At 42.6% G+C, this 27,047-nt stretch overlaps 1 protein-coding gene across 9 annotated transcripts in view; it reads right to left on the reverse strand.

The window, feature by feature from the left end:
• The window catches only part of camk2d2 (calcium/calmodulin-dependent protein kinase (CaM kinase) II delta 2), a 101,330-nt gene that overhangs the window by 15,081 nt on the left and 59,202 nt on the right, over window positions 1-27,047 (reverse strand). For 5 of the 9 annotated variants that reach the window (XM_054751568.2, XM_054751566.2, XM_054751563.2 and 2 more), the window contains exons 4-13: window positions 25,038-25,092; window positions 21,477-21,542; window positions 20,886-20,958; window positions 17,196-17,298; window positions 16,461-16,544; window positions 16,150-16,244; window positions 13,360-13,482; window positions 13,070-13,153; window positions 12,793-12,835; window positions 7,077-7,117 (exon numbers count right to left, since the gene is read on the reverse strand). In XM_054751568.2, the coding sequence (XP_054607543.1) occupies window positions 7,077-7,117; window positions 12,793-12,835; window positions 13,070-13,153; window positions 13,360-13,482; window positions 16,150-16,244; window positions 16,461-16,544; window positions 17,196-17,298; window positions 20,886-20,958; window positions 21,477-21,542; window positions 25,038-25,092 (767 nt within the window). The remainder of the gene's footprint in view (window positions 1-7,076; window positions 7,118-12,792; window positions 12,836-13,069; window positions 13,154-13,359; window positions 13,483-16,149; window positions 16,245-16,460; window positions 16,545-17,195; window positions 17,299-20,885; window positions 20,959-21,476; window positions 21,543-25,037; window positions 25,093-27,047) is intronic. The other 4 variants (XM_054751569.2, XM_054751567.2, XM_054751564.2 and 1 more) reach the window with 1 other exon arrangement.

Genomic DNA, 27,047 nt, shown 5'->3' on the forward strand with positions numbered 1-27,047 from the left:
AATGTTCTGCATCAGCTGGAAAACTAACGAATGAAGCCAAGCTGTACTGGATGCACAACAGGAAATAAAATACTTTTTGGGGAGAAACTAACAAATATTTCAAACAATAACTTTTAATGCTGCAATAGCAAATTTGGTAAACAAATTAGCTTAAACATGTTTTCATGCCTTTTAAAAACATTCTAACATAGTATGTAGTTCTAACATAGTATATAGTTTAGTATAGTATAGCTATAAATATTTTGTGGAGAATAAAAAAAACATAAACAATTACTAAAGTAGTTTTCTTGCATTTGTCTAAAAACCTCCACCAATAACACGTTTCGGACCAAAACTATTGGACCATCCGGTTGTCGGTCTGGCCGAACCGCCTCACTTACGCACTTCCCTGAGTCCTCTGTTCACTAAACACTAGTGTAACTAGCAACAGAACACCACTGGTGTGAGTGGTTCTCTACTTAATAATATCAGAGAAGGAGAAACAGCCGGCTGCTACCACTTCAACTTTAGGACAAACTGCCAGAGTCCCAAAAAGTAAAGCACCATGTGAAGTCACAGACATCAAAAGACATTTGGATCTAGAAAATGGCGACTGGCGATTGGAATTATCTCGTATCGTCCAGCATCACAGGTTTCCAGTTCCAGCAGAAACGCCTCAGGGATGATTCCCGAGAGGAGTGTTCTGCGTTTGCGTTAAAACCCTAGTTTGTCTTTTTTTTTTTACTGCTGCAGCAAGAAAAATCAAGACCAAATTAGTAGATTGTAAAGTTATGCAATCAGATTTTACTACACAGAAATACAGTTTTAGTTCAGAATGAGAGTTATAACTTGTTTCATTTGAAGTTGCATGAATTGGACAAATTCAATAAAAGGATCATTGTGTTGGTGAAATAGTAATATCTGTATTCTGTATTCTCAAATAAGTGGAAGGTCATTGTCCCATGATTTCTCTCTCTAGCTTTAAATACAAAGACATGCACGTTTACACCTGAACATATTTGTGTTTTTTCCCCAGCTTTTCTCGAGGCTGTCTCATAAGAGTATGGACTTCCAATCGGCCCAACAAATATTAGTATTTAGCTTGAAACTGTTCACTTTAAAGGGGAATTTTGGATTCTGCTCTAGAATCTTACTTTCAAGCATGTTTGAGTGTTTATTTTAACCTGACATTTGCAGAGTTCATAACAATAATTCAAAAGAACTGCTAATGTTTACAGTAGTGGATTGGCTGGTATGTTTATCCTGATGTCTGAATGTGCAAAAGGCAGAAATATTCCAAAAGATCTGACAGTGACATCATGGACTGTTGGATTATCTGAACTGGGTCACTTTGCTCCAGTTGCTATCTGACCTTTGGAGTACATTAAACCAGCTGGGATTGTTTTGTCTAGTACTACAATCACTCAGGTGCAAACACCCAACGACTCACTATGATTTCAGTTAGAATAAGATGCGGCATGAAGTCTGGTCTTACACACATAGTTTCCTGGTTTTAATACAATAAGATGATGCCAACACTTAAGGGAGTGGCGAGCCAGACATGAGTAGCTTATATTCGTTTAGCTAACACTCAGAACACACACAAAAGGTCCAGGCCTGTTTTTGTGCTCTTGTTCTTGGTGTGGACATACGTTGTTTTCTAGATGAGCGGTGTAGGATGTCTGCATCAGCAAGAAAATCTGCAGTCGGGCATGAAATCTACTGCATAAAAATTATTCTGAAGAAAAACACAACTTAGTATGTCTGACTATCATTAAAGGTTCTGTGCATAAACAAATGTCCACAGTTTTCAATGAAATGCATCAAGATTACAAAGAACAACTGTGTGAGAGAGGCGTACAGATGGGACAAAAGAAAACTGAGTTGGTTCTAAACATGTATAAGTGAGACTAACAGAGCAGTTCTCTACTCATGCATCAGATAAACAGCAGGTTTTTTTAGTGTTCTGACGCTGTAAAACACAAAAGGGGTGTTTCTCTTTTTTTAATATCACTGAGGCCCTGTCCACACGTAGCCAGGGATCTGCCAAAACGTAGATATTTTTCTACGTTTTGGCCTGTCATCCACACGAAAACGGGTCTTTTTAAAAACTCCGGCCAAAGTGAAGATCTGCGTTTTCTCCGTTTTGGGTGTCTGCGTGTGGACAGACAAAACGTCACTTTCCGCGACAGAAAAATGCTGACATCACGTGTGCGACCTGTGTTTACACTAGCCGACAGCATGGATGCCCTCAGAGCTGCGCTCGCTTTATCAATTGTCCAAGCGCTTTTTGCTTGTTTGTTTTTGCAAGCGGAATTACTGCTCCTTGCGGAAGACCACAGACGAAGGACGAGGTTAAGAACGGGGGAAGTACTGCCGCCTACAGGTCTGGCATGTCCTTAACAACGTATTTATCCGGGTACGTGTGGACAGAGTTTTGTTTTTAAAACGAGGTGGTGTGGATGCAAGTTTTTGGAGGGACGGATATTCGTTTTTTAAAAAAAACGGCTACGTGTGGACTAGGCCTGAGTGTGTTCAGAAATTCATTTTATGTGTTTTCTATTGTGTATTCGTTTATGGTAAACCAGTGCAATGTTTTATACACTTGGAAAATCTAAATGTTTTGAAACACATGAAATTAAATGTGAAATTTTTCATTTAATTTACTGTAAATTTGCTATAAAACTATTAACAACCAACCAATGTGACACAAATCCTTCCACTTTATTTCGAAAAGGCTTTTTTGTTTGTTTGGCCATACTCCTTAAAAGATTCTCCCGACTCTGACAAATTAAGTTTTCCCTCACTAAAAAGCAAGTTTTTGGAGAATTTATGTCATTTTTTATCTGAAGTCACAAAACCAGAAAGAGAAATTGAGCATATATTTTATTTTCTGAATTTATATTTGCTTCTTTTATAGTCAAAGGTTTTCTAAATATTTATCTTACAGTAATGTCTTATAATTCTGACCAGATATGAGCTTCGGCTGGCGAAATGTATCTATTTGAGATGAATCTTGTGGTCTTTAGGCCATTAATTAGGACACACACAGGTCCAACTACAGTCACTGAATTAAAAAACTCATCAAATCTACATTACTGTCCAGAAAGACATCTCTCTTGGATTAAAGGTCAGATTTTAAAGGGGTCATTCTGATATTTTTCAGGTGTAGTGTGTAAGATTAGAGTAAGATTTCTATACCGAAATAAACCCAAAACAGTCTAATGTCTCAGTCATGTTGGAAGGAAGGTGATACTGACACATATTTCCTTCTCAGATTTTCTCCTTTCAAAATAAAGGAAGGAGGGATTTAGCTACTGTTTATAATCAGTCAATGAGTGAGTGTGGGGTTGCCGTGTCTCCTGAAAGCTAAAGTCACAGCGCCGGCATTTGTAATTTGACTACAGCCACATGAATAATGAGTCAAACGTGGTGTTTTACTTCCCTAAACAAATCATTCAGAGCAAGCTACCAGCCAGATGGTAAAAACAACACTTCCTCTATGTTGGAGGCATATTACCATAATAAGCGTAGTAAGTGCTCCTACCATAAAACACCCGAGAGCTATGAAAAAGTATTTATCTACTTATCAACTTACTGTATGTATATGACTCGTCTTTGCTTGTTATCTAGAATCTTCTGGTGCTGATGTGTAACTGGCAACAGCCACAAAACCCATGAAACAGGAGTGAGAGACTGACTGCAGTCACCTTATTTGACCACACAATGTCATCTTACTTTATTCTTACACACTGCACCTGTAGATTTTTGTGGAAGGTTTATGAATATTTAATAGCTTACTTGACTTCAGTTTGGAAAGCCAAAACCGCATAAATCACTAGAAAAGTTTGAAGATTGGAATTAAGACAACAAAATCAGTGTTGAAAGTGTGTCCACTGGAATTAGTCATTATTGTTGAACTAAGTCCCAAACCAATTTTTGCTGGCTTAAAACAACTCCATCACAAAAAAATAATGTTTCTATTTACATAAATGCTAATTTTTTTATTTTGTACAGTGAAATTGGCATTTGGATGTGATTTTTTTTAAATGGTTATAGGCGTGTTTCCATTGTCGGAACTTCAGGGTTGTCTGGGAGGGGGGAGATACGATGTCCTCTCAGCTGCTGTGTCTCCATACAATTCAGCCCTCTCAGGACTTTGCACAGACGTCCGCACATTGCAACTGCTTCAGCAGTGAGTGATGTCACTGATCAGCACCAAAAGCCTCCCCAAAAACATTAAAAGTTTTATTTTGTTTAAGTACTGTAATTTAATCAATCAGGGGGGGTGGAGAGCTGCTGTGTGATGTAGAATATAAGCGTTCATTGGCCAGAAGAAGTGACATTTTTTACAGCACTCTACGAGACAACAAAACCCAGTGAATGATGTTGTTGTGGGGGGTTTCCGATGCGTTTTTTGGTGGTGTGATTAATGATAAATGACCAAACTTGTATAGCGCCTTTCAGAGGCAGAGGACTCCAAAGTGTTTTACACTACAGAGTAGCATTCATCCATTCACACATTCACACGCTGGTGGTGATGAGCTACATTGTAGCTACAGCTGCCCTGGAGCAAACTGACAGAGGCAAGGCTTTCCAAGCACAGGCGCCACCAGTCCTTCTGTGTCATGGTCTGCGTCTGCGTCTCCCCTCATGTGTCTCCTTGTGTTCTCCTTCCCTCTCTAGGTTCACCTTTTGTGTCTCCTAGCGCCCTCATGTGTCCTTGTCTGCGTGTTCCTCCTGGTGTTCTCCATTTTTCCCCAGATCTTCAGCCCTCTAGATTTCCCTCCTCAGATATCCCCCTCCCAGGCCCTGTGCTCCCGTGGCCCCCTTTAGTCACGCCCCTGTAGTTTTTCTTTCTGTAGTATTTTTCCTTTAAAATGGTAAATGGTAAATGGCCTGTATTTGATATAGTGCCTTCTAGAGTCCTGGAACCCCCCAAGGCGCTTTACAACACAATCAGTCATTCACCCATTCACACATACATTCACACACTGATGGTGATGAGCTACGATGTAGCCACAGCTGCCCTGGGGCGCACTGACAGAGGCGAGGCTGCTGAGCACTGGCGCCACCGGTCCCTCCGACCACCACCAGCAGGTAACGTGGGTTAAGTGTCTTGCCCAAGGACACAACGACAGCGACAGACTGAGCGGGGCTCGAACCTGCAACCTTCCGATTACGGGGCGAGCACTTAACTCCTGTGCCACCGTCGCAGTTTCAGCTCCCCCCTTAGAATATTAGTTATGTTTGCTGCCCTTCTGGTCTTTAGGTTTTTCTCTTAAGTCATTTTCCTTTAGCTACAGCTGTTCATATTATTAGTCTCTCTAGTGTGTTTTTCCCATCGGTGTTTGAGGTTTTTCTCCCCCCTTAGATTATTAACTCATTCACCGCCAGACGTTTCCTGATCAGTAAAGCCCTTTGCTGCCAGCAATTTTCAAAGTTTGGATTTAAAATCACGACTTTTGTCGTCAATGGCAGTGAATGAGTTAATAAATTGTTTTTAAGCATGTTCATTGCGCCTTTGTTCAGTGTTTATGGCGCATGTGTTCATTACATTCGTGTTTATTAACTCATTCACTGCCAGACGTTCCTGGTCAGTAAAGCCCTTTGCTGCCAGCAATGTTCAAAATTTGGATTTAAAATGACAACTTTTGTCGTCAATGGCAGTGAATGAGTTAATAAATAGTTTTTAAGCATGGTCATTGCGCCTTTGTTCAGTGTTTATGGTGCATGTGTTCATTACATTCGTGTTTATTAACTCATTCACTGCCAGACGTTTCCTGACCAATAAAGGCGTTTTCTGACAGCAATTTTCAAAGTTTGGATTTAAAATCACGACTTTTGTCGTCAATGGCAGTGAATGAGTTAAGTTAGGTTTCCTGCTCTTCTTGTCTTTAGGTTTTATTCTTAGGTCATGTTAGTTTCCTTCCTGATTAGTAACTCAGTTCACCTGGTCTCTCTCTCCCCACACACCTGCAGTTCATCTCCCTCTCATCCTCCCCAGTGTATAAAACCCTGTCAGTATTTTTTCGGTCCGTTGTTTAGTGTCAGCGTTGTTGTGTTCCTCGTCACTAGGTCTCTAGGTTTTGTGCTCCAAGTGAGCTTTCATTCTCCAGGGTTTCAGGACATAGGTGTTTGGCTTCCTGCCCCTTTTGGAATTTTTTGTTCTACTTCCTAATAAAGGAATGTTTTCATTTACATCCACTCCTTCCTCATGTCGTTCCGGGTGTCTGCATTTTGGGTCCAAACCTCCTCCTGACTCACAACGTGACATTCTGACCACCACCAGCAGGCAAGGTGGTTAAAGTATCTTGCCCAAGGACACAAGAGCAGCATTCTCTGGTTGGAGCCATTATCGAACCTGCAACCTTCCTATTAATGGAGAACTCGCTCTATCTCCTGAGCTCCTGCTGTCCCATAACCAGTTTAATCAATCAGTGTGAGATAACCAAAACTTTCGCTTAGCGACTAAGTGCCTATCGCTGCTCAGGTATTCCCAAAGTTCCCAGAAATGGCCCGAAAAACGTCCCATTCCTCCGGCCCAGTGAAGTGTAGGCACACGCATGCCGGGAAGTTCGGTAAAATCACCCTGAAGCTCCATCTGTGGAAACATGTCTAATAATCCACTTTGTACTGGCCCTGCTCTGACTAGTAGTTAGCTCATCAATCTGGTACAAGGAATTTGAATTTCTTCAAAGTGAGGTATTTAAAGAGCTATACACAACAGGTAAGAAGTTTATAATGTTTAATGTTTATAATTATAAAGGTCCAAAACACACAAAGAATCTAGATCATAATCGGGGCCTTCTAAGAATGATTTAAGGATTGTTTACCATGATAAACTTGAATTACCTGAAAACTAGAATATGCACAGAAAAAAACAGACAAAAATGAAACTCGACAAAACTCAAACACCAAATATCTAGAAGTAAAGAAAATTAGACTTCATAAAACATAGACTGCAGTGACTGTCCCTGAATGATGTTTTAAAAAGTGCACGAATTATAACTACAAGGCCCCAGCCAACGATCAACATTCTCAGAATACAAAGCAAAAAACAAGGCAGTGTCTTTAGTTTATGCAGAACAACTCACCTTAACGCCATCTGGCTTCTTGTTGAGCAAACTTTTGGCTGCTGCAGAAGCAAAGAGAGGGACAAAAGCTCATCATGACAGGTCGCAGACACAGTGCTGAGCCTGGGGCTTCACTAACATGCAGCAAGCCTATTAGTCAGCTGTGCTTATCATCAAATTCCATGTGCAAATTCAAACACAAGGGCCATAAAGTTAGGCAATAAATACTCATTTATGCAAGACTGTTATCCTACCACATACTAATTATATGAAGAAGGGGCTGAAAGGTGGGTGAGAAGGACAATCTATCTGTAACAAACCATCACAAACACATGCACCAGATCCTAAAAGTCTTTCTACATGTTATATCCATATTAAGGATCAAAACCAGGGGTACTCAACAGACATCTTTCTGGACTACGGCCTACAGCTGTAATTCTTTCACTAAATCCATGCTATCATAGTGAGGCAGCATGTGAGTGAGGCACGTTGTATGTACAGTCCGTCATTACACAAGCTGACGAGCTGCTGTCCAGATGTTTCACTGTCACTGCCGGAGCAGCGCGCTCCAAAGTTACAGTTGTCTGGCTGTGAGAGCTTAGCACAGCATGTTTAAAACACACACACACACACACACACACACACACACACACACACACACACACACACACACACACACACACACTTCCCCTCTACAGTTGGGACTCATGAATGATAATCCTAGGACTGACAACTCCACTCGCTTGGTTCAGTCACATGACCCTGTGTTGAGTTTGTGCCTGAACTGTTCCGCTCTGATCAGTACCTACTCGGTCTTGTATATAGCAGCCGTTTCTCTAATTATTGCTGCTTTATATTATTATTTTATCATGATTATATTCTTACTTCCTATATTTGCTTATCTCTTATTTGTATCTTTTTTCTGCACAAAGCACCGCAGCAATTGCCTAATGTTGTGATTTCTCACACATCCATCCATCCATCCATCCATCCAACCACTTTCATCAGCTTATCCGGAGTCGGGTCGCGGGGGCAGCAGCCTAAGGCGAGAGGCCCAGACTTCCCTCTTCCCAGCCACTTGGGCCAGCTCCTCCAGGGGAATCCCAAGGCATTTCCTGGCCACGTAAGAGACGTAGTCCCTCCACCGTGTCCTGGGTCTACCTTTAGGTCTCCTCCCGGTTGGACGTGCCCGGAAAACATCACCAGGGAGGCATCCAGGAGGCATCCTGACCAGATGCCCGAGCCACCTCAACTAGCTCCTCTCAGCAGGTCTACTCCTAGCCCCTCCCAGATGACCGAGCTTCTCACCCTATCTCTAAGGGAGAGCCCAGCCACTCTTCGGAGAAAACTCATTTCGACCGCTTGTATCCGCAATCTCGTTCTTTAGGTCACTACCCAAAGCTCATGACCATAGGTGAGTTCAGGAACGTAGATCGACCGGTAAATCGAGAGCTACGCCTTCTGACTCAGCTCTCTCTTCACCACGACAGACCGGTACAACGCCCGCATCACTGCAGATGCGACACCAATCCGCCTATCAATCTCACGCTCCAGTTTTCCATCACTCGTGAACAAGACCCCGAGATACTTAAACTCCTCCACTTGAGGCAGGACCTGATCCCTGACCCGGAGAAGGCATTCTACCCTTTTCCGAATCAAGACCATGGTCTCAGATTTAGAGGAGCTGATGCTCATCCCAGCTGCTTCACACTCGGCTGCGAACCGCTCCAGCGAAAGCTGAAGATCACGTTCTGATGAAGCCAACAGGACCACATCATCTGCAAAAAGCAGAGTCCTGATCCTCAGGCCACCAAAACGGATGCCGTCAACACCTTTGCTGTGCCTAGAAATCCTGTCCATAAAGGTTATGAACAGAATTGGTGACAAAGGGCAGCCTTGGAGGAGTCCAACTCTCACTGGGAACGAGCCCGACTTACTGCCGGCAATGCGGACCGAGCTCTGACACCGGTCATACAGTGACCTAACAGCCCGTATCAGAGGGCCTGGTACCCCATACTCCCGAAGTACCCCCCACAGGGCCCCCCGAGGGACGCGGTCAAACGCCTTCTCCAAATCCACAAAACACATGTAGACTGGTTGGGCAAATTCCCATGCTCCCTCCAGGATCCCCCTAAGGGTATAGAGCTGGTCCAGTGTTCCACGACCAGGACAAAAACCACATTGCTCCTCCTGAATCTGAGGTTCAATAATCCGATGGACCCTCCTCTCCAGAACCCCTGAATAGACCTTACCAGGAAGGCTCAGGAGTGTGATCCCCCTGTAGTTGGAACACACCCTGCAGTCCCCCTTTTTAAATAAGGGGACCACCACCCTGGTCTGCCAGTCCAGTGGGACTGCCCCCGATGTCCAAGCGATATTGCAGAGCTGCATCAGCCAACACAGCCCCACAACATCCAGAGCCTTAAGGAACTCCGGGCGTATCTCATCCACCCCTGGAGCCTTGCCACAGAGGAGCTTTTTAACCACCTCAGTGACCTCAGCACCAGAGATTTGAGAGGCCAACCCAAAGTCTCCAGACTCAGTTTCTTCACTGGAAGACGTGTCGGTGGGATTGAGGAGGTCGTCGAAGTATTCTGCCCACCGATCCACATCGTCCTGAGTAGAGGTCAGCAGCACACCGTGCCCACTATAGATAGTGTTGGTAGTGCACTGCTTTCCCCACATGAGGCTCCGGATGGTGGACCAGAATCTCCTCGAAGCTCTACGGAAGTCTTGCTCCACGGTCTCACCGAACTCCTCCCATGCCCCGGTTTTTGCCTCGGCGACCACCCGAGCCGCGTTCCGCTTGGACTGCCGGTATGCGTCAGCTGCCTCTGGAGTCCCACAGGCCAAAAAGACCTGATAGAACTCTTTCTTCAGCTTGACAGCATCCCTAACCGCCGGTGTCCACCAGCGGGTTCAGGGGTTGCCACCACAACAGGCAACGACGATCCTGCAACCACAGCTCCGGTTGGCCACTTCAACAATGGAGGCACGGAACAGGGTCCATTCAGACTCAATGTCCCCCGCCTCCCCTGGAACATTTTGGAAGTTGTGTCGGAGGTAGGATTTGAAGTTCCTTCTGACAGGAGACTCTGCCAGACATTCCCAGCAGACCCTAGAGATACGTTTGGGTCTGCCTGGTCTGACCGGCATCCTCCCCCACCATCTGAGCCAACTCAGTGGTCAGTTGACAGCTCCGCCCCTCACTTCACCCGAGCGTCCAAGACATGCGGCTGCAGGTCAGACGAAACAACAACTAAAGGTTGGTTTATGCTTGACGCGCCCGCGAGGTCCGCACTGCTCCGTGCGAAAAAGTTGCGTCATTTTGCGTCATTTTAACAACCACGCCCCTCCACCGCCCCTCCGCACGGCCCAGAATTTCCGCACCGTGCACCTCGGAAAATTTCTAACCACGCGGACGGACGGACGCGGAAAAACATGGCGGACCGGCAAGAACTAGTATGGAAGAGGTTCGTAAATACAGACATTTGAATGATTCAGCTCTCAAAGATCACCGTGATCAACATGTTGCTAATAATTCTTGGAGAGAAATAGCTCGCACTGTCGGAAAAGACGAGAACGCTGTTAGAAATGCTGAAATGCCGTGTTGTAAACAGTAATTTCTACTTCTACTACGGTGTAGTGTTGGATGCATGCCGTAGAGCTCCATGCTGCCCCCTACAGTTTGGGAGAATATTGGCTCACCGCAGAGACGAGCCGCACGAACCATAAACACTGCGAGTTGTGAAGTGCGTTCCATCCACGATCCGCATCACCGCGCTGAAAGTGAATGCGTCAAGCATAAACCAAGCTTTAGTCGATCATCGAGCTGCGTTCTAAGGTATCCTGGTGCCAAGAGCACATATGGACACCTTTATGGACAATTCATGACTAGCACAGAAGTCCAATAACAAAACACCACTCGAATTCAGATCAGGGGGGCCGTTCCTCCCAACCACACCTCTCCAGGTGTCACTGTCGTTGCCCATGTGAGCGTTAAAGTCCCACGTGGGACTTAAACCTGCTTTCCAGCACCCCCTCCAAGGTCTCCAAAAAGGGTGAGTAGTCTGAACTGTAGTTTGGTGCATAAACACAGACCACAGTCAGAACCCATCCCCCCACACGTAGGGGGAGGGAGGCTACCCTCTCATTCACTTGGGTAAACCCCAACGTACAGGCACCAAGATGGGGGGCAACTAGTATGCCCACCCCTGCTCGGCGCCTCTCAGTGGGAGCAACTCCAGAGTGGTAGAAAGTCCAACCCCCCTCAAGGAAACTGGTTCCAGAGCCAGAGCCATGCGTTGAGGTTAGTCCGACTATATCTAGTCGGAACCTCTCAACCTCACACACCAACTCAGGCTCCTTCCCCACCAGAGAGGTGGCATTCCATGTGCCAAGAGCCAGCTTCTGTAGCCTAGGATCAGACCGCCAAGGTCCCCGCCCTCGACTACCACCCGTCACACATATGGCAATAAAACCCTTCTGATTCTGACACACACAAACACACACACACACACACACACACACACACACACACACACACACACACACACACACACAGTCTTTCAACAATGCCAATGTGGCCCTTTAAGATTTGTAGTTGAGTACCTCTGATCTAAACACATTGCATTTCAGTATCTGTGAATCATGCCTGGTGCTCATCTACATTTCTCCTTGACTTCTCTAGATGCAACAACTTTGTTTTTAAAAGCAAATACTTCATCTTCATGCATGGTTAACGGACGTTTAGAAGAGAAAAGCCAGTGTCTTGCTGGACTGAGACTGCTGGGGAGAAATAAAGGGATTTTCCAAAATGTCTTAAAATATTTTTTTCATTCTCAATTTCCCCGCAAGAGTCAAACGGCCTTGTTCTTGCGTAGCTTGATTTCCGAACATGTTTAAAAGGATTTGCACAGTTACTTTCTTCTCAAAATCATCTGAGAGTTTTCACAAAGGTCTGGAATCCTTCAATTTTGAGAAAGTGTAATAAATGTGACATAATTAATACACTCTGTAGCTAAATGGTGATGAGAACATTTCCAAAACATTCATACAACAAATGCTGCATTTTATTATCAAATACATGTGACCTATGTGACCTGAGAATAATTAAAATGGTTGCAAAAGTGTTGGATGAATTATATTAGTTTGAAAATTGTCATATTTTGTCCCACAGCCTCAGCCCAGTGGCTTAAGGGTCCTTCCTTAAACCTATTGGTTGAGCAATCCCACACACTTCCTTGTCATTGAAAAAAATCTTACCTCAAATGGATACCACAATCCAAACACAAACACAAAAAAAGAAGAAGTTTGAAAAAAAACAAGAATATATGATGAATAGAAAGAGACACAAACGTTTTAATGCAGTTTACTGGAGTAGAGAGTGAAAGTGGGTAAGACCCCCGAAAATTAGAGACAGGCTGAAGGAAACACATGCAAGAAAGTATGATCAAGTAAAGGTAGAGCGATAGAACCACAGCTGGAGAAATAAAGAGGGATGACTGTTTACCAATAACCTCTTTGGGTCAAAATCATCAGATTTAAAGGTTTTTCTATTTTATTTCTAATGCTTTATTCTATTTTACCATCTGTTTAGTGTGACCATTATAAAAGAGACACTCAATCTCTTCACTATAAAAAGGATTGCACAAATAAATACAATCCCAGAGGGGGTATTCTGTATTTTAGAGGTTTTAGTGACCAGTTCTTGAATAGCAGGCTGAGAGAAACATACCTGAGAAGTTTCTTGTGACCAGCAAAGTGGTCAGTATTGCTCCCTGCAGTGATAGAAGAGAAGGTAAGAAGGATACGATGGTGGAAAATCAAACAAGGTAGATTAAAAAGTTGAAGGAAGAGAAAGAAGTGCTCAGAAAAAAGGCAAGGTGAAGGTTTCAGAGAACAGATCATTAGTTTTTAAGTTCCAATGGAAAGTTTTGTCAGAGGGCAGAGAGAAGCAGCTGGATGGATCGTCCAGCATAAATAGAAACTTGATGCAGTGTCTGAAGTCTCACCTTGAGTTTCCTCCTGGCATTGAATTTCTTCAGACACTCGACGGTCTCCTGCCTGTGCATCATGGAAGCTACAGTGGAGCGTTGCTGCAAGAAGAAAGAAAATAAGCTATTATTTAGGGGGGGGGGTGTGTGTGTGTGTGTGTGTGTGTGTGTGTGTGTGTGTGTGTGTGTGTGTGTGTGTGTGTGTGTGTGTGTGTGTGTGTGTGTGTGTGTGTGTGTGTGTGTGTGTGTGTGTGTGTGTGTGTGTGTGTGTGTGTGTGTGTGAGAGAGAGAGAGAGAGAGAGACGTACACAGATCCAGGGGTGTTTGAGAGCTTCTGCAGCTGTGATTCGTTTACTGGGGTTGATCGTTAGCATCTTGTTAATCAGATCTTTGGCCTCTGGGGTTACGGTGTCCCACTCAGGAGAAGGAAACTGTCAAAAACAACAACAAGCACATTCAAAGTATTCAGAAGAGAGACACCATTGAAGAAACTAAATAAAACTCGTAATGTTTGGCGGAAATAATAAGACATTCCTGCAACAGCTGACCCCTGGGTGACCCAGAACACACTCCAACCCCCATGGTCTCAGAGTGTCTCAGCCGGAGAAACAAGCACATACACACTGTAGCCCGTTTCTGTAGGGCACACCACGCCAGCAAATCAGCATTATACTGCCGGGATGATGTGTCTTATGAAAGCGTCATGGCGGCATGGCGGTGCAGGAATGTTGCAGCTTTCGTTCCACCAACTAACAGAGGGTGTGTCATGATCACATGGGGAGTTACTGCAAAGCTCTGGCTGGCTAAAATGTTGAAACTGAAATTAAACACAGGCCATGAGTTTCGCTTTTGTTAACAGAACGAGCAGAGCTGATAAAGTGGAGTGATGCAGAGCTCCAGGAGCTCCGGAGCTGGACGGCCCCACACCCTCATTTTTACTGCCATTGCATTATCTATCATGACAAGGACACGATTGCACCTCATTCCCGTCGCAGTCTGACATCTTCTAAACAACCAAAGGCTCCAAGATGCTGGCTCACTTTGCGACACGTTGGCAGCATTGTTTTATAAAAGACGCTAGAGACACAATGCTAAGTCGGACAAGCAGAGAAACACCAGCAGGCTTGAGGATTTTCTGTCCACCTTGCTGACTAGAAGAAAGGGAGGACGATGTCTTTTTAGGGAGGCAAGCAGCTCTAAGTTGCATCATTTTGAATCGGCTCATGGCTGCAGTCCAGAGCAATTCAGCCACATAATATGGCAATTTACCTCTTGGCCAGAAGCAATGGCTGATTCTAATTCAGTTCACAGTTTTAACAAAAAAAAAATCACAATTTTTGGGCAGGAGTAAGACCGGTCGGGGGATGAGTTGCACTTTAAAGGTGAGCATCACTCGTTTAATCAACACATTTGCAGTGGTCTCTAGAATAAATTACTGCCTTGTAAGTTGTACTCAGGAGGGGAAAAATAAACCGATGCACCATTTCCAATAACTAGCAGCTAACCACATCACAACTGAGCTTCAGACGGCAGCTTTTATTTCCTCATATTTGCTCCTGGACTAATATTATTTTGTCAACTAATGTAAGTAAGTAAGTAAAGTAAGTAAAAGTTTATTTATAGAGCGCCTTTCACAGATATAAATCACAAAGCGCTGTACAACATGATAAAGATCAGGGCAAATACCTCTAACCAATAAAAACATCAGAAAAACAATAGCAGTGATAAACGTAGAAAATAAAATCATGAGTATAAACAAAGTGAAGGTGTGAACCCGAACAAAGCCATCTTTTTGAACATTTAGGGAGGGAACGCCTGGATGAAAAGGTGAGTTTTTAGATGATTTTTAAAGACCTCTACAGTGTTAAAGAGACGGAGATTTGAAGGTAGACTGTTCCAAAGTCTGGGTGCAATAGTCTGAAAGGCCCTGTCCCCTTTGGTTTTCAGTCTGGTTCGAGGAACAGCCAGGAGGTTTTCAGATGTGGATCTAAGGTTCCGAGAGGTGGTGTGTGGTGATAAAAGCTCAGATAGGTAGCTTGGAGCCTGGTTGTTAAGAGCTCTATAGGCCAGGACTAAAACTTTAAACTGAATTCTATATTCTACCGGGAGCCAGTGGAGGGACTGTAAACCCGGAGTGATGAAATGTGTATATTTATACTTTGTGGCTTTTGTAGAATCTGTCGGCTAGTGTCAGTGTTAGCTCAGTATCTACAGCAGGCCATGGCAGGGTTGTTTACAAAACTTGTAATTTTACTTTGAACCAGCAAGAATCTTAAGTGTTGTTTTAAGCCGCCAGCAACCAACTTGGCAGCATTCTGACTACGGTATGTGTTTATATGGCCCTTTTTAAAGTTCTAACCCCCCCCACCCCCCCCACCCCACCCCCACCCAACCCCCACCCCCCCAGGTGCTTTATAACACATCCATTCATTCACCCATCCACACACATTCACAAGCTTGTGGTGATGAGCTAGCCGCAGCTGCCCTGAGATGCGCTGATCGGAACGAGGCTGCTGAACATTGGCATCACCGGTCCCTCTGAACACCACCAGCAGGCAAGGAGGGTTTTGCACAAGGACACAACGACTGGGACAGGCTGAATAGGACTCAGTCCCGCAACCTTCTGGTTACGAGACGGGCAGTGAACTCCTCTGCTACTGTCATCCCTACAGCTAGTAGCTAACTTCTGTAAAATGTAAACACTATTTTTCCGAACTGAGTCGATTCAGAAGTAAACAATCATAATTTATAACTTAAAAATTGAAAAATACTTAAATATGGCTGAAATCTGTCCTGTAAGTTGGTGCATTCATGAATGAGATTCAATTCATAAAAATGACAAGTATGGGCATGACTTCTGAATGTGTGTGTGTGTGTGTGTGTGTGTGTGTGTGCTTGTGTGTGTGTGTGCATGCGTGCGTGCGTGTGTGCGTGTGCGTGCGTGTGCGTGCGTGTGCGTGTGTGTGTGCGCATGCGTGTGCATGCGCGTGCGTGCGTGTGTGTGTGTGTGTGTGTGAGTGCGTGCGTGCGTGCGTGCGTGCGTGCGTGTGTGTGTGTGTGTGTGTGTGTGTGTGTGTGTGTGTGCGTAGGCTACTCACGTCATAGGCTCCAGCCTTGATTTGTTGGTAGAGGCGATGTTGATCTTCGTCCCAGAAAGGTGGGTAGCCCACCAACAGGATATACAAAATCACGCCTAAAAGAGAGACATGTGAGACTTGGATTCATAAACACAGCGACTATCTTCTCACATTAACAGCCTGTTTTATTCTTCACTTTCATTTAGACTGTAATAAACAGACTTAAAGGCTTGATCACACAATGCTCAGTCTTGAGGTTTAAATGTTGAGCATAGCATTTGTACAGAGTGAAACTGATTTCATCTAATAAACAACACTTTTGTTGATTTTACCACAGGCCCACATGTCCACTGGTTTCCCGTACGGATCTTTCCTCAGAACTTCTGGGGACAAGTAGCCTGGGGTGCCAGCAAAACCTGGATGGATCATATGAACGGAGAAAAAGATGTGGAGTCATAGATGAGATCGACTTCATTCTCAGTTGTGGGAAAAAAACGTAAGAAATGCTTCTGAAATTGACTCCAGTTGTCTGGTAGCTGGTGTTTACTTTAAGCTTTGGCTGTAAACTGGCTAGATGATGATGATGATGATGCATGCTGAGGGTTTGTTAATGTGGAGTAGCTGATTTCTTGAAAACTTTTAAAACTAGAGAGTTCTTGCTAAAGAAATTCTTATGATGTAACTTTGCCAAACGGTGTCTAAACAAAAAGAAAGATATTTTCTAAAGAACACACCAACTGTGACTTTATCTCTTGGATTTTTATTTATTTATTTATTTATTCCTGTGAAAATGGTTACAAAACCAACTAAATGAGAACCATTGTTTTACTGTGTTTGTCTATCAGCTGAGTCAACAGGCATTTGAGTCAGATTGCCACCTCTTAGAAAGAAACTGAGTTGATCAAACATTTCTATGACTGTAAATTTGGCGGCTGAAATACCGTTTAAAAAGCAAGTATACTGGGTGTTGCATGTAACCCACTGGCTCTTCCTCTGTCCAGCTATTAAACCAGTTGTGTGTTTGACAGACTAATTCAGACGGAGGTAACGGACGGATAAATACTCACCAAACCATGCCTGTTGGTCCCCCTGTACCTCGATGGCCAGCCCAAAGTCAGCCAACTTGACCGCCGCCCCCTTCAGCTTACTGGCCAATAGAAGGTTCTCAGGCTGGGGGGGGCGGAGTCAAACAGGTTAGAGGTGAGAGGTCACACGCTCAGGGATCATGCTGCCCACAGACACAGATCTAAAATCAGATTAGCCAAACCAAACCCTAATCAAAGCCATTCGGCTTCAGTGACACTAAGCTGCTCCTAAATCCGTGTCTGCAGCAACTCCCTTCCTGCCACACAGATGACAGACACACAAACATGTGCACGGGACCAACTCTAGGTGACCAGGGACGTTTTTACTCGCTGGAACTTGCTCTCTTAGCCTCATGGATTGAGAGGCAGTGGACACGATGTTCTTGTCCACAGTAACACACCAGTCTGCTGTTCACATCCATGAGTGGGAGCAAAGTGCACAGCGAGGGGAGAAAGATGCTGGGGGAAGGTGTCACAAGAGGCGCCACATGTATGTACCTACAAACAAACACTGGACACCAACACAGATTAACACAATCAAAGATATTCATGAGACCATGTCTCACACACACACACACACACACACACACACACACACACACACACACAGCTGCAGAAAGGTCTTTGCTAACCTTAGGCCAGAGAGACTGTGTGTTATGAATAATACATTTCCTAACATTTAGAGGCTCTGAGCACAGACAGCCTGCAAGCTGGCACTTTGTGGCAGGCATACAGCTCAACAGGCTCACTGACAACTAGACACATCTACAAATTTAAGTTGAAGCTCAAATGTTATCATTTCATTCAACAAAGGACATCACTTCTAGCAAAGTCATACAATAACAACTTCTGGTCTTTTCTCCATATCTGATCAGGAGCATTTTTGAGAGTCTGATCCATAATTGCTTCTGCTCTTATCAGCACTCACACAATTACACATTCAGCATGACACCAGTGTGTTCACTGCAACGTTAGGGCACTCAGTGGCCTAGTGGTAGAGTGTTTGCCCTGAGTCTGGGAGATCAGGGTTCGATTCCTGGTTGTCGCATACCAAAGACTTTGAAAAATGGGACCCAATGCCTCCCTGCTTGACACTCAGCATTAAGGGGTTGGATTGGGGGGTTAAACCACCAAATGGTTCCCAATTGTGGCTGTGTCTGCAGCTCACCGCTCCCCCAGGGGTAGGGATGGGTACCTTTGACATTTGAATCGATTCGGTACTAATTCCCGGTACCTACGAATTGATACCGGTACTTAACGGTACCAATTTTCGATACTTTTGAGTTTTTAATATTTTAATTCTCTTTTATAATTAAATATATATTTTTCTCAATATATAACAATATTTGATAAATATCACGATAAATAACATTCAACTGTTTGTATTTTAACATCGTCCTTGTAGTTTTATAAGCTGATAATTAAACTGAAGCAAACATCTTTACTGTGAACTAAATTTACTGTGTATCTTCATTCCTTTTGCCGTCTTTTTTCATTTGATTTTTCCTACTGGGAAGTTAGAATTTCCAAGGAGAAAGCGAACGCACCGTTAGCTGATAACAACGGTAGCAATGGAAGCTAACATATCAAGCTAACGTTATCTTAAACTGTTTATTTAGCTGCTGGAGCAAATTAAAATGATGATGCCTCACACTTAGATCGTTGTCGCTGGTTTCATCATCACCCAGTTACCCATCACATTTAGTGAAGTGGACCCAAGCTTTAGCGTGCGTTCTTTCTACCATGCTGCTCTGTTTACAACTGGCTCGCAGCGAGCGACGACATAACGCTCTTGCGCATGCGCAGCTGTCTAAGCAAGTTCTCATTATGAAGGACGGGTACCGAAACGAGGCACCGTTTGAAATGACGTGAATCGGTGCTCGGTCGGTACTATGGAATTCGGTCGGTACCTTAAAAAGTACCGAATTCGGTACCCATCCCTACCCAGGAGATGGGTCAAATGCGGAGAACAAATTTCGCACACACATCAGTGTATGTGACAACTAATGGGACTTGAACTTTAACTTTAATAGAAGACGTTCCTTGTTATTGACGTTAGCAGGAAGGCATTGAGAACTACCGGTGATCCCGATCCGAATCACATAAAATACAAAGCAAACAAGTGAAAAAAATGGATGAATGTTGTTTTCCTTTTGTTTTACAACACTGTGTGTGCTCTGTCCCTGATGTACAAAACAAATAAACATGTGGAAGGTTTTTTTCTAAAGGGATACCTCACAGTTTGTATAAACGAGTTCTGCAATCGATGTCAATTAAAGCAAATTTAATTTTATAAAAATTTGTTTTTGTGACAAATTAATTTTTGAGCACGAAACAAAAAATGAAAACTATACATCCAGGTTTTCCCTGGTTATAAAAGTGTTACGCTGGCAGCAGTGCGCAAGGTGGGTGACGCCACAGGAAGTAGATTGCTGAGCCGAATCAAACTCACAGAGTTGTGCATCTGGTGGTTTAATTGTTCTTTTCGTGGCGCTACGGCCGATATTATCAGGGTTCTGGATTCTTTGTGAGATGAAAACATTCAGGTAGTCCACCTTGGTAAATGAGACTAAGGAAAATGCTTGAATACCTTTAGTTTACCTCCTCGCATTATTAGAGTACACTTTTTAATGTTTCGATGGTATGATGTCATTTCCTGTCAAGTTAACAAATATCTCTGCACATTAGACAGATTTTTTTTACTTTGTTAACGTTGAGACACAATTTCAAACCGTCAGTGTGCATTTTGGTATTTTCAATAATAATTTTTATTAAAGCAAATTTAAATATAAAGTTTTATTGATCCGAACTGTGAAATGTGAATCCTTCATCTTGCTTTACATTTTCACGTGTAGCTAACATTTCCCTTACAGACGTTCAAAAGAATTGCACACGTCTATTTCAGTCAACTAAAATAAGACTGGAATTAAAACAAATTAGATGACTAAATCCTGACTAAAATTAGAAAATATTTTAGTCAAAATTAAAACTAAATTGAAACTTCTTGTCAAAATTAACGGTGGTTCAGAGTGATCTTTGTTGGGAGAATAAGAGAGAAGTTCTTACTGAGCCAATAGTTAGGCCTTGTTCTCCTTTTCCGACGATCTTAAAGACACGCCAGATTACTGAGATGGCTCTAAAGATAATCTTATCAGATGTGCAGTGTGTGGTGTGTTAAGAGCACTCTGCTCTGCTCCAAAGCAGGTTAGGATTGTTTAAGCTTACATTATTATAACCCTTTAGGTCCAGAATGATTTCTAAAGGCAAAAATAACAAAATATTTTCTTTTTTCTTCTTGGTGTGTATATTAAAGGGAAATCATAAACAAATGCTGCAGGGACCAGGAGCTAAATGGGGTTCGCTAATATTAGAAATGTAGTTTTTTCTGGACATATTAACTGAAAAAATGACTGAAAAACAAAAATAAATCTACTTCCTCGTCATTATTTGATGTCAAATTTGAGCTGTTTTAATCTGCTAACTTGGTGTTTGTTTCACTCCTCTGTCTGATTCTCCAGACTGAGATTACTTTGACTTCCTTCTACTGATGACAACTCCTCAAAACCACGGTTCACAAAACCCAAACTATTCCTTTTAAAAGGCAAACACTGAAAAAAGTTTCATCTTGTTGGTGTACTTGTGAGATTTAGAGTTGACTGTGGTCATACAAACCTTCAGATCTCTGTGAACAATCCCGTTGACATGGCAGTGATGGACACTCTCCAGGATCTGCTGTATGCAGTGGCTGATGGAAGGATTTGAGGAGGAGAGTACGGGAGGAGAGGAAGAAAAGTAAGAAAACAAGGTAAATAACAGTTTCATTTGGGAGGAGATCATTTTATAACATCACAATTTCTCCCCATGAGTATCTGCTGGTGTTTATTTTGAGAGATGATTAGTCACATGACATAACTAGATGTAATGTAATAAACAGCACAGCAACACCAAAGCTGTCCAACACATGTGCCAAGAAAACAAGAGAAAAAGCTCTCTTTGTGTTCTCTGGAGAGGCACAAAGCTGGCTCTGTGAGCTAGGCTGTGTATGATTTATACCGTGGGCTTTATGCCATTAATCACTTGTATAAATAACTCTATGAGATGCCTCAGAGACAAGGCAGCTGTACCGTACCTCTGAGACAACCGTGTGGGAGACACACAAATATCCCCACATAAAGTCCTCTCCAGTCGCTGACAAAAATACACAATGGCTGTTTTCCTCAGCAGTGTGTGTGTGTGTGTGTGGGGGGGGGGGGGGGGGGTTACCTGGCATCAGCCTCACTGTAGTACTCCCTAGCCACGATGTCCTCGAACAGCTCTCCTCCCGTCACCCTGCAGGGACACAAAGACAACATTAGTTTCTATGTGTTTCTGTCATCTTCAATTGAAGATTAAATGTCTCAAACACACACACACACACACACACACACACACACACACACACACACACACACACACACACACACACACACTGGCGACCACAGCTAAGCATTAGCTTCTCAGTGGAGGTACAGTAAGTGTAACGTTATTTAGTGTTTGGTTTGTTTTTGAGGCAGATAAGTGCTCCAACATCGCTCAGCTGATTGGTCTGCGATCATCTGCGTGTTTGCCCAGCAGGAATGTTGGGGGTTTGTCCCAATTCTTGGCTGATGTTAAAGCAAAGCCCCAGATGCTGCAGCTTGCCTCGCTCTATTTCTCCCACAAGTTTAAACCGAGTCTCTGATTTCAATCACTGGAGCTCTTGTTATTGTGAAATTTGCTGTTAAGATCTTCACTGCTGCCTCTTTTTACTTCTAACTGACAGTGTTTGTGATTTAATGATAATTGCATTGTTTCAAAATAAGAGGTCTTTTTATTGTGTTTAAGTTTGTCCGGCTTAACAGCAAGTTATTGGTATTCTAAAGGTTTTTCCAATCAGAGCCAAAGGATTTTAAGATGCATGGGTCTTCAAAGGGCAGTAGCTCTGGAGGTAGAGCGGGTTGTCCAGTATTTGGAAGGTTGCAGGTTCAATCCTAACTCTGGACAGAGAATTCTGCTGTTGTGTCCTTGGGCAAGACACTTAACCCACCTTGCCAGCTGGTGGTGGTCGGAGGGACCGGTGGCGCCTGTGCTCGTCAGCCTCGCCTCTGTCACTGCGCCCCAGGGCAGCTGTGGCTACATCGTAGCTCATCACCATCAGTGTGTGTGAATGGATGAACGACACACTGTAGTGTAAAGTGCTTTGGAGTCCTCTGACTCTGAAAGGTGCTATAAGTCCTCCCTACATAACCCTTCCTTGTTGAATACTTTGATTTTTCAGAATGCAGATTATTGAACTGTACAAGCTCCGCAGAAGGTAAATATCTCCAAGTGAAGCCGAGGTGGTGGAATTATTTTACAAACATCTTTAATTCAAGTGGCATTATAAATCTTTTGAGTACTTAAATTATATTTGCTGTTATTATGCAAAATGTGCAAATACATGTAATAAATATGTTATTATTAGGTATGACATAAGGTGCTCTCTAACTGTTAGTAAAAGAAACTGATTTTTGATGTATTAAACACATAAGATTATCTACAAAAGGAGGACAAACAGTGATTTCATGAAACAGGAGCTAGTGAAACCTGGAATAGGACATGGCTACAGCTGGATGCATCAGGAAAATAAATAAATAATGGGTTCTGGGCATTAAGGTAGTGTCTCTGTTACCATTCTTCAAGAATAAAGCTTTATTATCCTGTTTCCAAGACTTCTCCAAGAGTATCATCTCTCAAGATGTGTATCTGAAAGTCCCACTCACTTGTACATAATCATAATGTTACTAAGCATCAAGCTGCTTACAGCTAATTGTGTTAGAAAAATGAATGCATGATTGTACAGCAGAAATGTAAGACTACTGAAAGTCCTTTTCATAAGAATGTGGGAAAAAAGATCTGAGGTGTATTTCTATGACTTAGTCAGGAAGAAGTAACATTTGTTTATATGAAGAGGGCCTAAAACCTATGCTGCAACCAGCCACTAGGGGCAGTTATTTAGTTTTGGCCACAACTTCCACATCTCATTCCATTGAATAGCCTGTAATAAATTGTTGGTTTTAGGTCAAAACAAACAAGAAAAGGCATGATTAAGAGTTTATTTTTCCTACTTTATTTTGATGAGCTTTTTTGTGTGGTTTGTGTTTAATGGTTTTGTTTATTTTTCTGTCCTACCTTGTTTTGAACCAATGACACTCATTATGTTTAGCTCTTTTTGATCAATTTGAAAATACTGAAATTGGTCTTCAGCTTTCAGTCTATCTCTTCTTTTCATTAATTTTATTTTATTTTTTTCTTTATTAATGTTTTTTATTAAACATACTCTGGTCTCACACGAGTCAAGCCTGAGTACTAACGCATCAAACATTTAAAAGCTAAAAAATTAAATCAAATCAAACTTGTATTTTGACTCCTTGTTAAAAAAAACTCAATCTTTACTTCAAGCTAAAAAAAAAAAGTAACACGCACATACACACTTGCTAAATCTGCACATAAAAAAACAATGCAAACCTAGTTAATGATAAATTAAGCCAATCAAATAAACCTCTGCCACACAAACATGTATGGATGTTTAAAAAGATTCACCAAACTGGCTTACTGGACATGAGTCACTGATGTTTGAGCTGTCCAACAGCTTAGATGATAACATCCATTAAATCCTGCACTGCCCACAACTTCTGGACAGAAATCACCGATAAACTGTCTTTCATGTCTGACAGCAGATTCTTCTCTCCCATCACTCTGTCTGTCTGGTGATTTATCATCAGTCGTTTCCCACGGTGACAGCATCAAAGCAGCTGCTGTCATCTGACTTTCTCCATCAAATCTGAATCTTACTGACAAGGAAAAATCTCATGTGTGGACTTGATTTAAACAGACAGAAATACATATACGTTTTATAATATATCACATATAATAATAATAATAATAATTATTATTATTATTATTATTATTATTATTATTATTATTATTATTATTATTATTATTATTGTTATTATTAATGTATTTACTACACTTAAAAAGCACATTTTTATCATATATTTATTTTGCCATTTCAGTTATTATTGCTAAATAAAAAATTATCACATATAAATAACTTTTTGTCTATTATTACCATTATTCAATAATATCAGTTCAATTTGGCAAAACTCTAACTCCAGTCAATGCTGTTTGGGGTGTGTTGTTGGTTTAAGAAACAAAAACAAGTCACTTATTCTAGAAAAATAATATACTATAAACAGCACACATGGATTTCAGTAACCTAAATGTAAATAGCAGTAAACAACAACAAAACAGGGAATACATCACTTTACCAATAATAATATTTTCCTGGCTGAATTTACTCGGTCAGGTTTGCTGCAGACAGACGTGGTCATAGCGATCTGATCTGACCCTTCAGATCAGAGCAGACTCAATCTGTTATCTGTCTTGTTTCTCATCTTCACTGATCATTATCAGCATCTTCAAAGATAATAACATCCCTTATTTGCTTTGGGCAAATGCATGAAAAATAGAGAAAAACGTGTTGGGTTGTATCTGAGCAACTTTAAAACATTTTTACTTGTCTTTTTTCCTCAATTTTTGTGTTTAATTGTTGACCAAAGAGGGTCTTCTTGGGCTTTAGTTACAGTATGTTAGAAAATAACAGCATCTCTGATGGTTTTATTGCACTAATGTGAGAACACGCGAGTATAAGTGTGCGTGTGTGTGTGTGTGTGTGTGTGCGTGTGTGTGTGTGTGTGTGTGTGTGTGTGTGTGTGTGTGTGTGTGTGTGTGTGTGTGTGTGTGTGTGTGATGTCTGTTACTCACAGATCAAACACGAGATAGTGGAAACCTTCTTCTGATATGCTGTCATGGAGTCTTACTGAGAAAGAAAAGTCACAAGAACATAATCACAGTCCAGGTAACAAGAAGAAATCTGACAGAGAGAGAAAAAATACATGACAAGCAGTTTCATTGGACAAGATAACCTTTTTGGGTTTTTGTCTGTAGGACTATAGAAATGCAAATATGCTGCTTGTCCCAAAAAATATTGTCACCAAAATAAAAAAGTCACACTCTACTATGTCGTTGAACCGCCTTTAGCTCTGATTATGGCACACATTTGCTGTGGCGCTGTTTCGATAAGCTTCTGCAATGTCACCAGATTTATTTCCATCCAGTGTTGCATTCATGTTTCACCAAGATCTTGCACTGATGATGGTAAAGTCTGACCGCTGCAGAAAGCCTTCTCCAGCACATCCCAAAGAGCCTCATTGGGGTCTGGACAAAGTGAGCAGCCCTGAAGCAAACACGGAGTGACAAAAGTTGCTGTTCCATCCTCATCCACTAGGGGGCTGGCACCAGAAGTGAGCAAATCCTCATTGACTCCCAACTTCACAGAAGAAATAAAACATGTTTACAGCCTGGTTAAAAAACATTTTAGGTAGATCTAGTTTACACTCATGATAAATTTGAGGATTAGATGTAATTAAATGTTTGAAATGATGAATAATTAGATTTGATTGACAGGTAGCTTCAGCATCAGGGCTAGCGGTAGTAGCTAGCTCCGGGGAAGGCCTGAGCCTCGGTCTCACGTTAGCAGATGTTCGGCCATTTCGACTCTGAACTTTAGGTGTGTCATCTGTGCCTTCTTGTACAGATAATAACCATGGAATTATTTGGACTAAGGGGGCAAGCTCATCTAAGAGTCTCTGCTTCATTTTTATCAGTAAGTATAATTATATTTCTGTAATTTTGTCACTGGTTGAATGGGGGAAATTTCTGTGCATTTAACATAACACGGCTTGGTCAAAGATGAGTTGAAAAATGATGTGCTGGTGGGGCTGGCTGGGTACCAAGAATCGAGCAAGGTAGCTGGCCAAGGTTGGCAAAGGTTTCTGGGCTGCGCTGGTCCACCGCAGTATATGATCCGCAAGGTAGTCGCTGCAGAAAGGAGGATAACCGGGTTTCGGTTTCTCTCCCTTCTGCAGAAGCAATCAGAATTTCCTCAAATCAGCCACTTCAGCCTCCCAAAGGCAGCCGAGGTGAGCGCCCAGTTTTCCCGACTAGGAAAAGCTGCTAAACGCATGCAGCCAGCTGCACACACACTATGATCTAAACCAGTGTTTCCCTTACATAGGCATAGCCATGGCGGCCCACCCCAGCTGAAATCCCAGCGCCATACCTACAAGATCCCAAGTTTTATTGATTTTTTTTTTTGGTGCCGTTTCCCGAAGAAGCAGCAGGAACTACTCTGTTGTTGCTTGTGATCACAGCCGACAGGCAGCAAAGAGGAGGAGGCAGGGCAGGGTGGTTACAGCTAGGGATGAGCTTACGGATAAAGCATTTTTGACAAATACGAGCACGAAACGAGTAAAACTCGTAAATATCTGTAATCGTGCTGAAGGAAAATCCTCATTGGGTAACTGACTGTCTTCACGCTCTGTGATTGGCCAGTCACATAGAGCGCCCGCCCCTCCCTACACTCAAAACTGCAGCCGGGAGCTCAGTCCATCCGGCCCATGCACACACACACACACACACACACACACACACACACACACACACATGCGCACACACACACACACACACACACTCACACACACAGACAGTAACGTATCTCTGTGATTGCTTCACTGTTGCTCACGTTTCTTCAGTGCTCTTTATGTTTTCTTCAGCTCGCCTCTTTATAGGTTGAATATTTAAAGTTACTTTTTTCGTAACGTACGTGGTGCATTTGACAAGACAGAGAAGAAAACGGCTCGTGCATGCGTCGGTCATTGCCTCCGCTCCGGTCGGGGTTTTTTATTTTACTTTAACTCTCTCTCCCTCTCTCTC

This window comes from Nothobranchius furzeri, chromosome 7 (assembly GCF_043380555.1).
Source record: "Nothobranchius furzeri strain GRZ-AD chromosome 7, NfurGRZ-RIMD1, whole genome shotgun sequence".
NCBI lineage: Eukaryota > Metazoa > Chordata > Actinopteri > Cyprinodontiformes > Nothobranchiidae > Nothobranchius > Nothobranchius furzeri.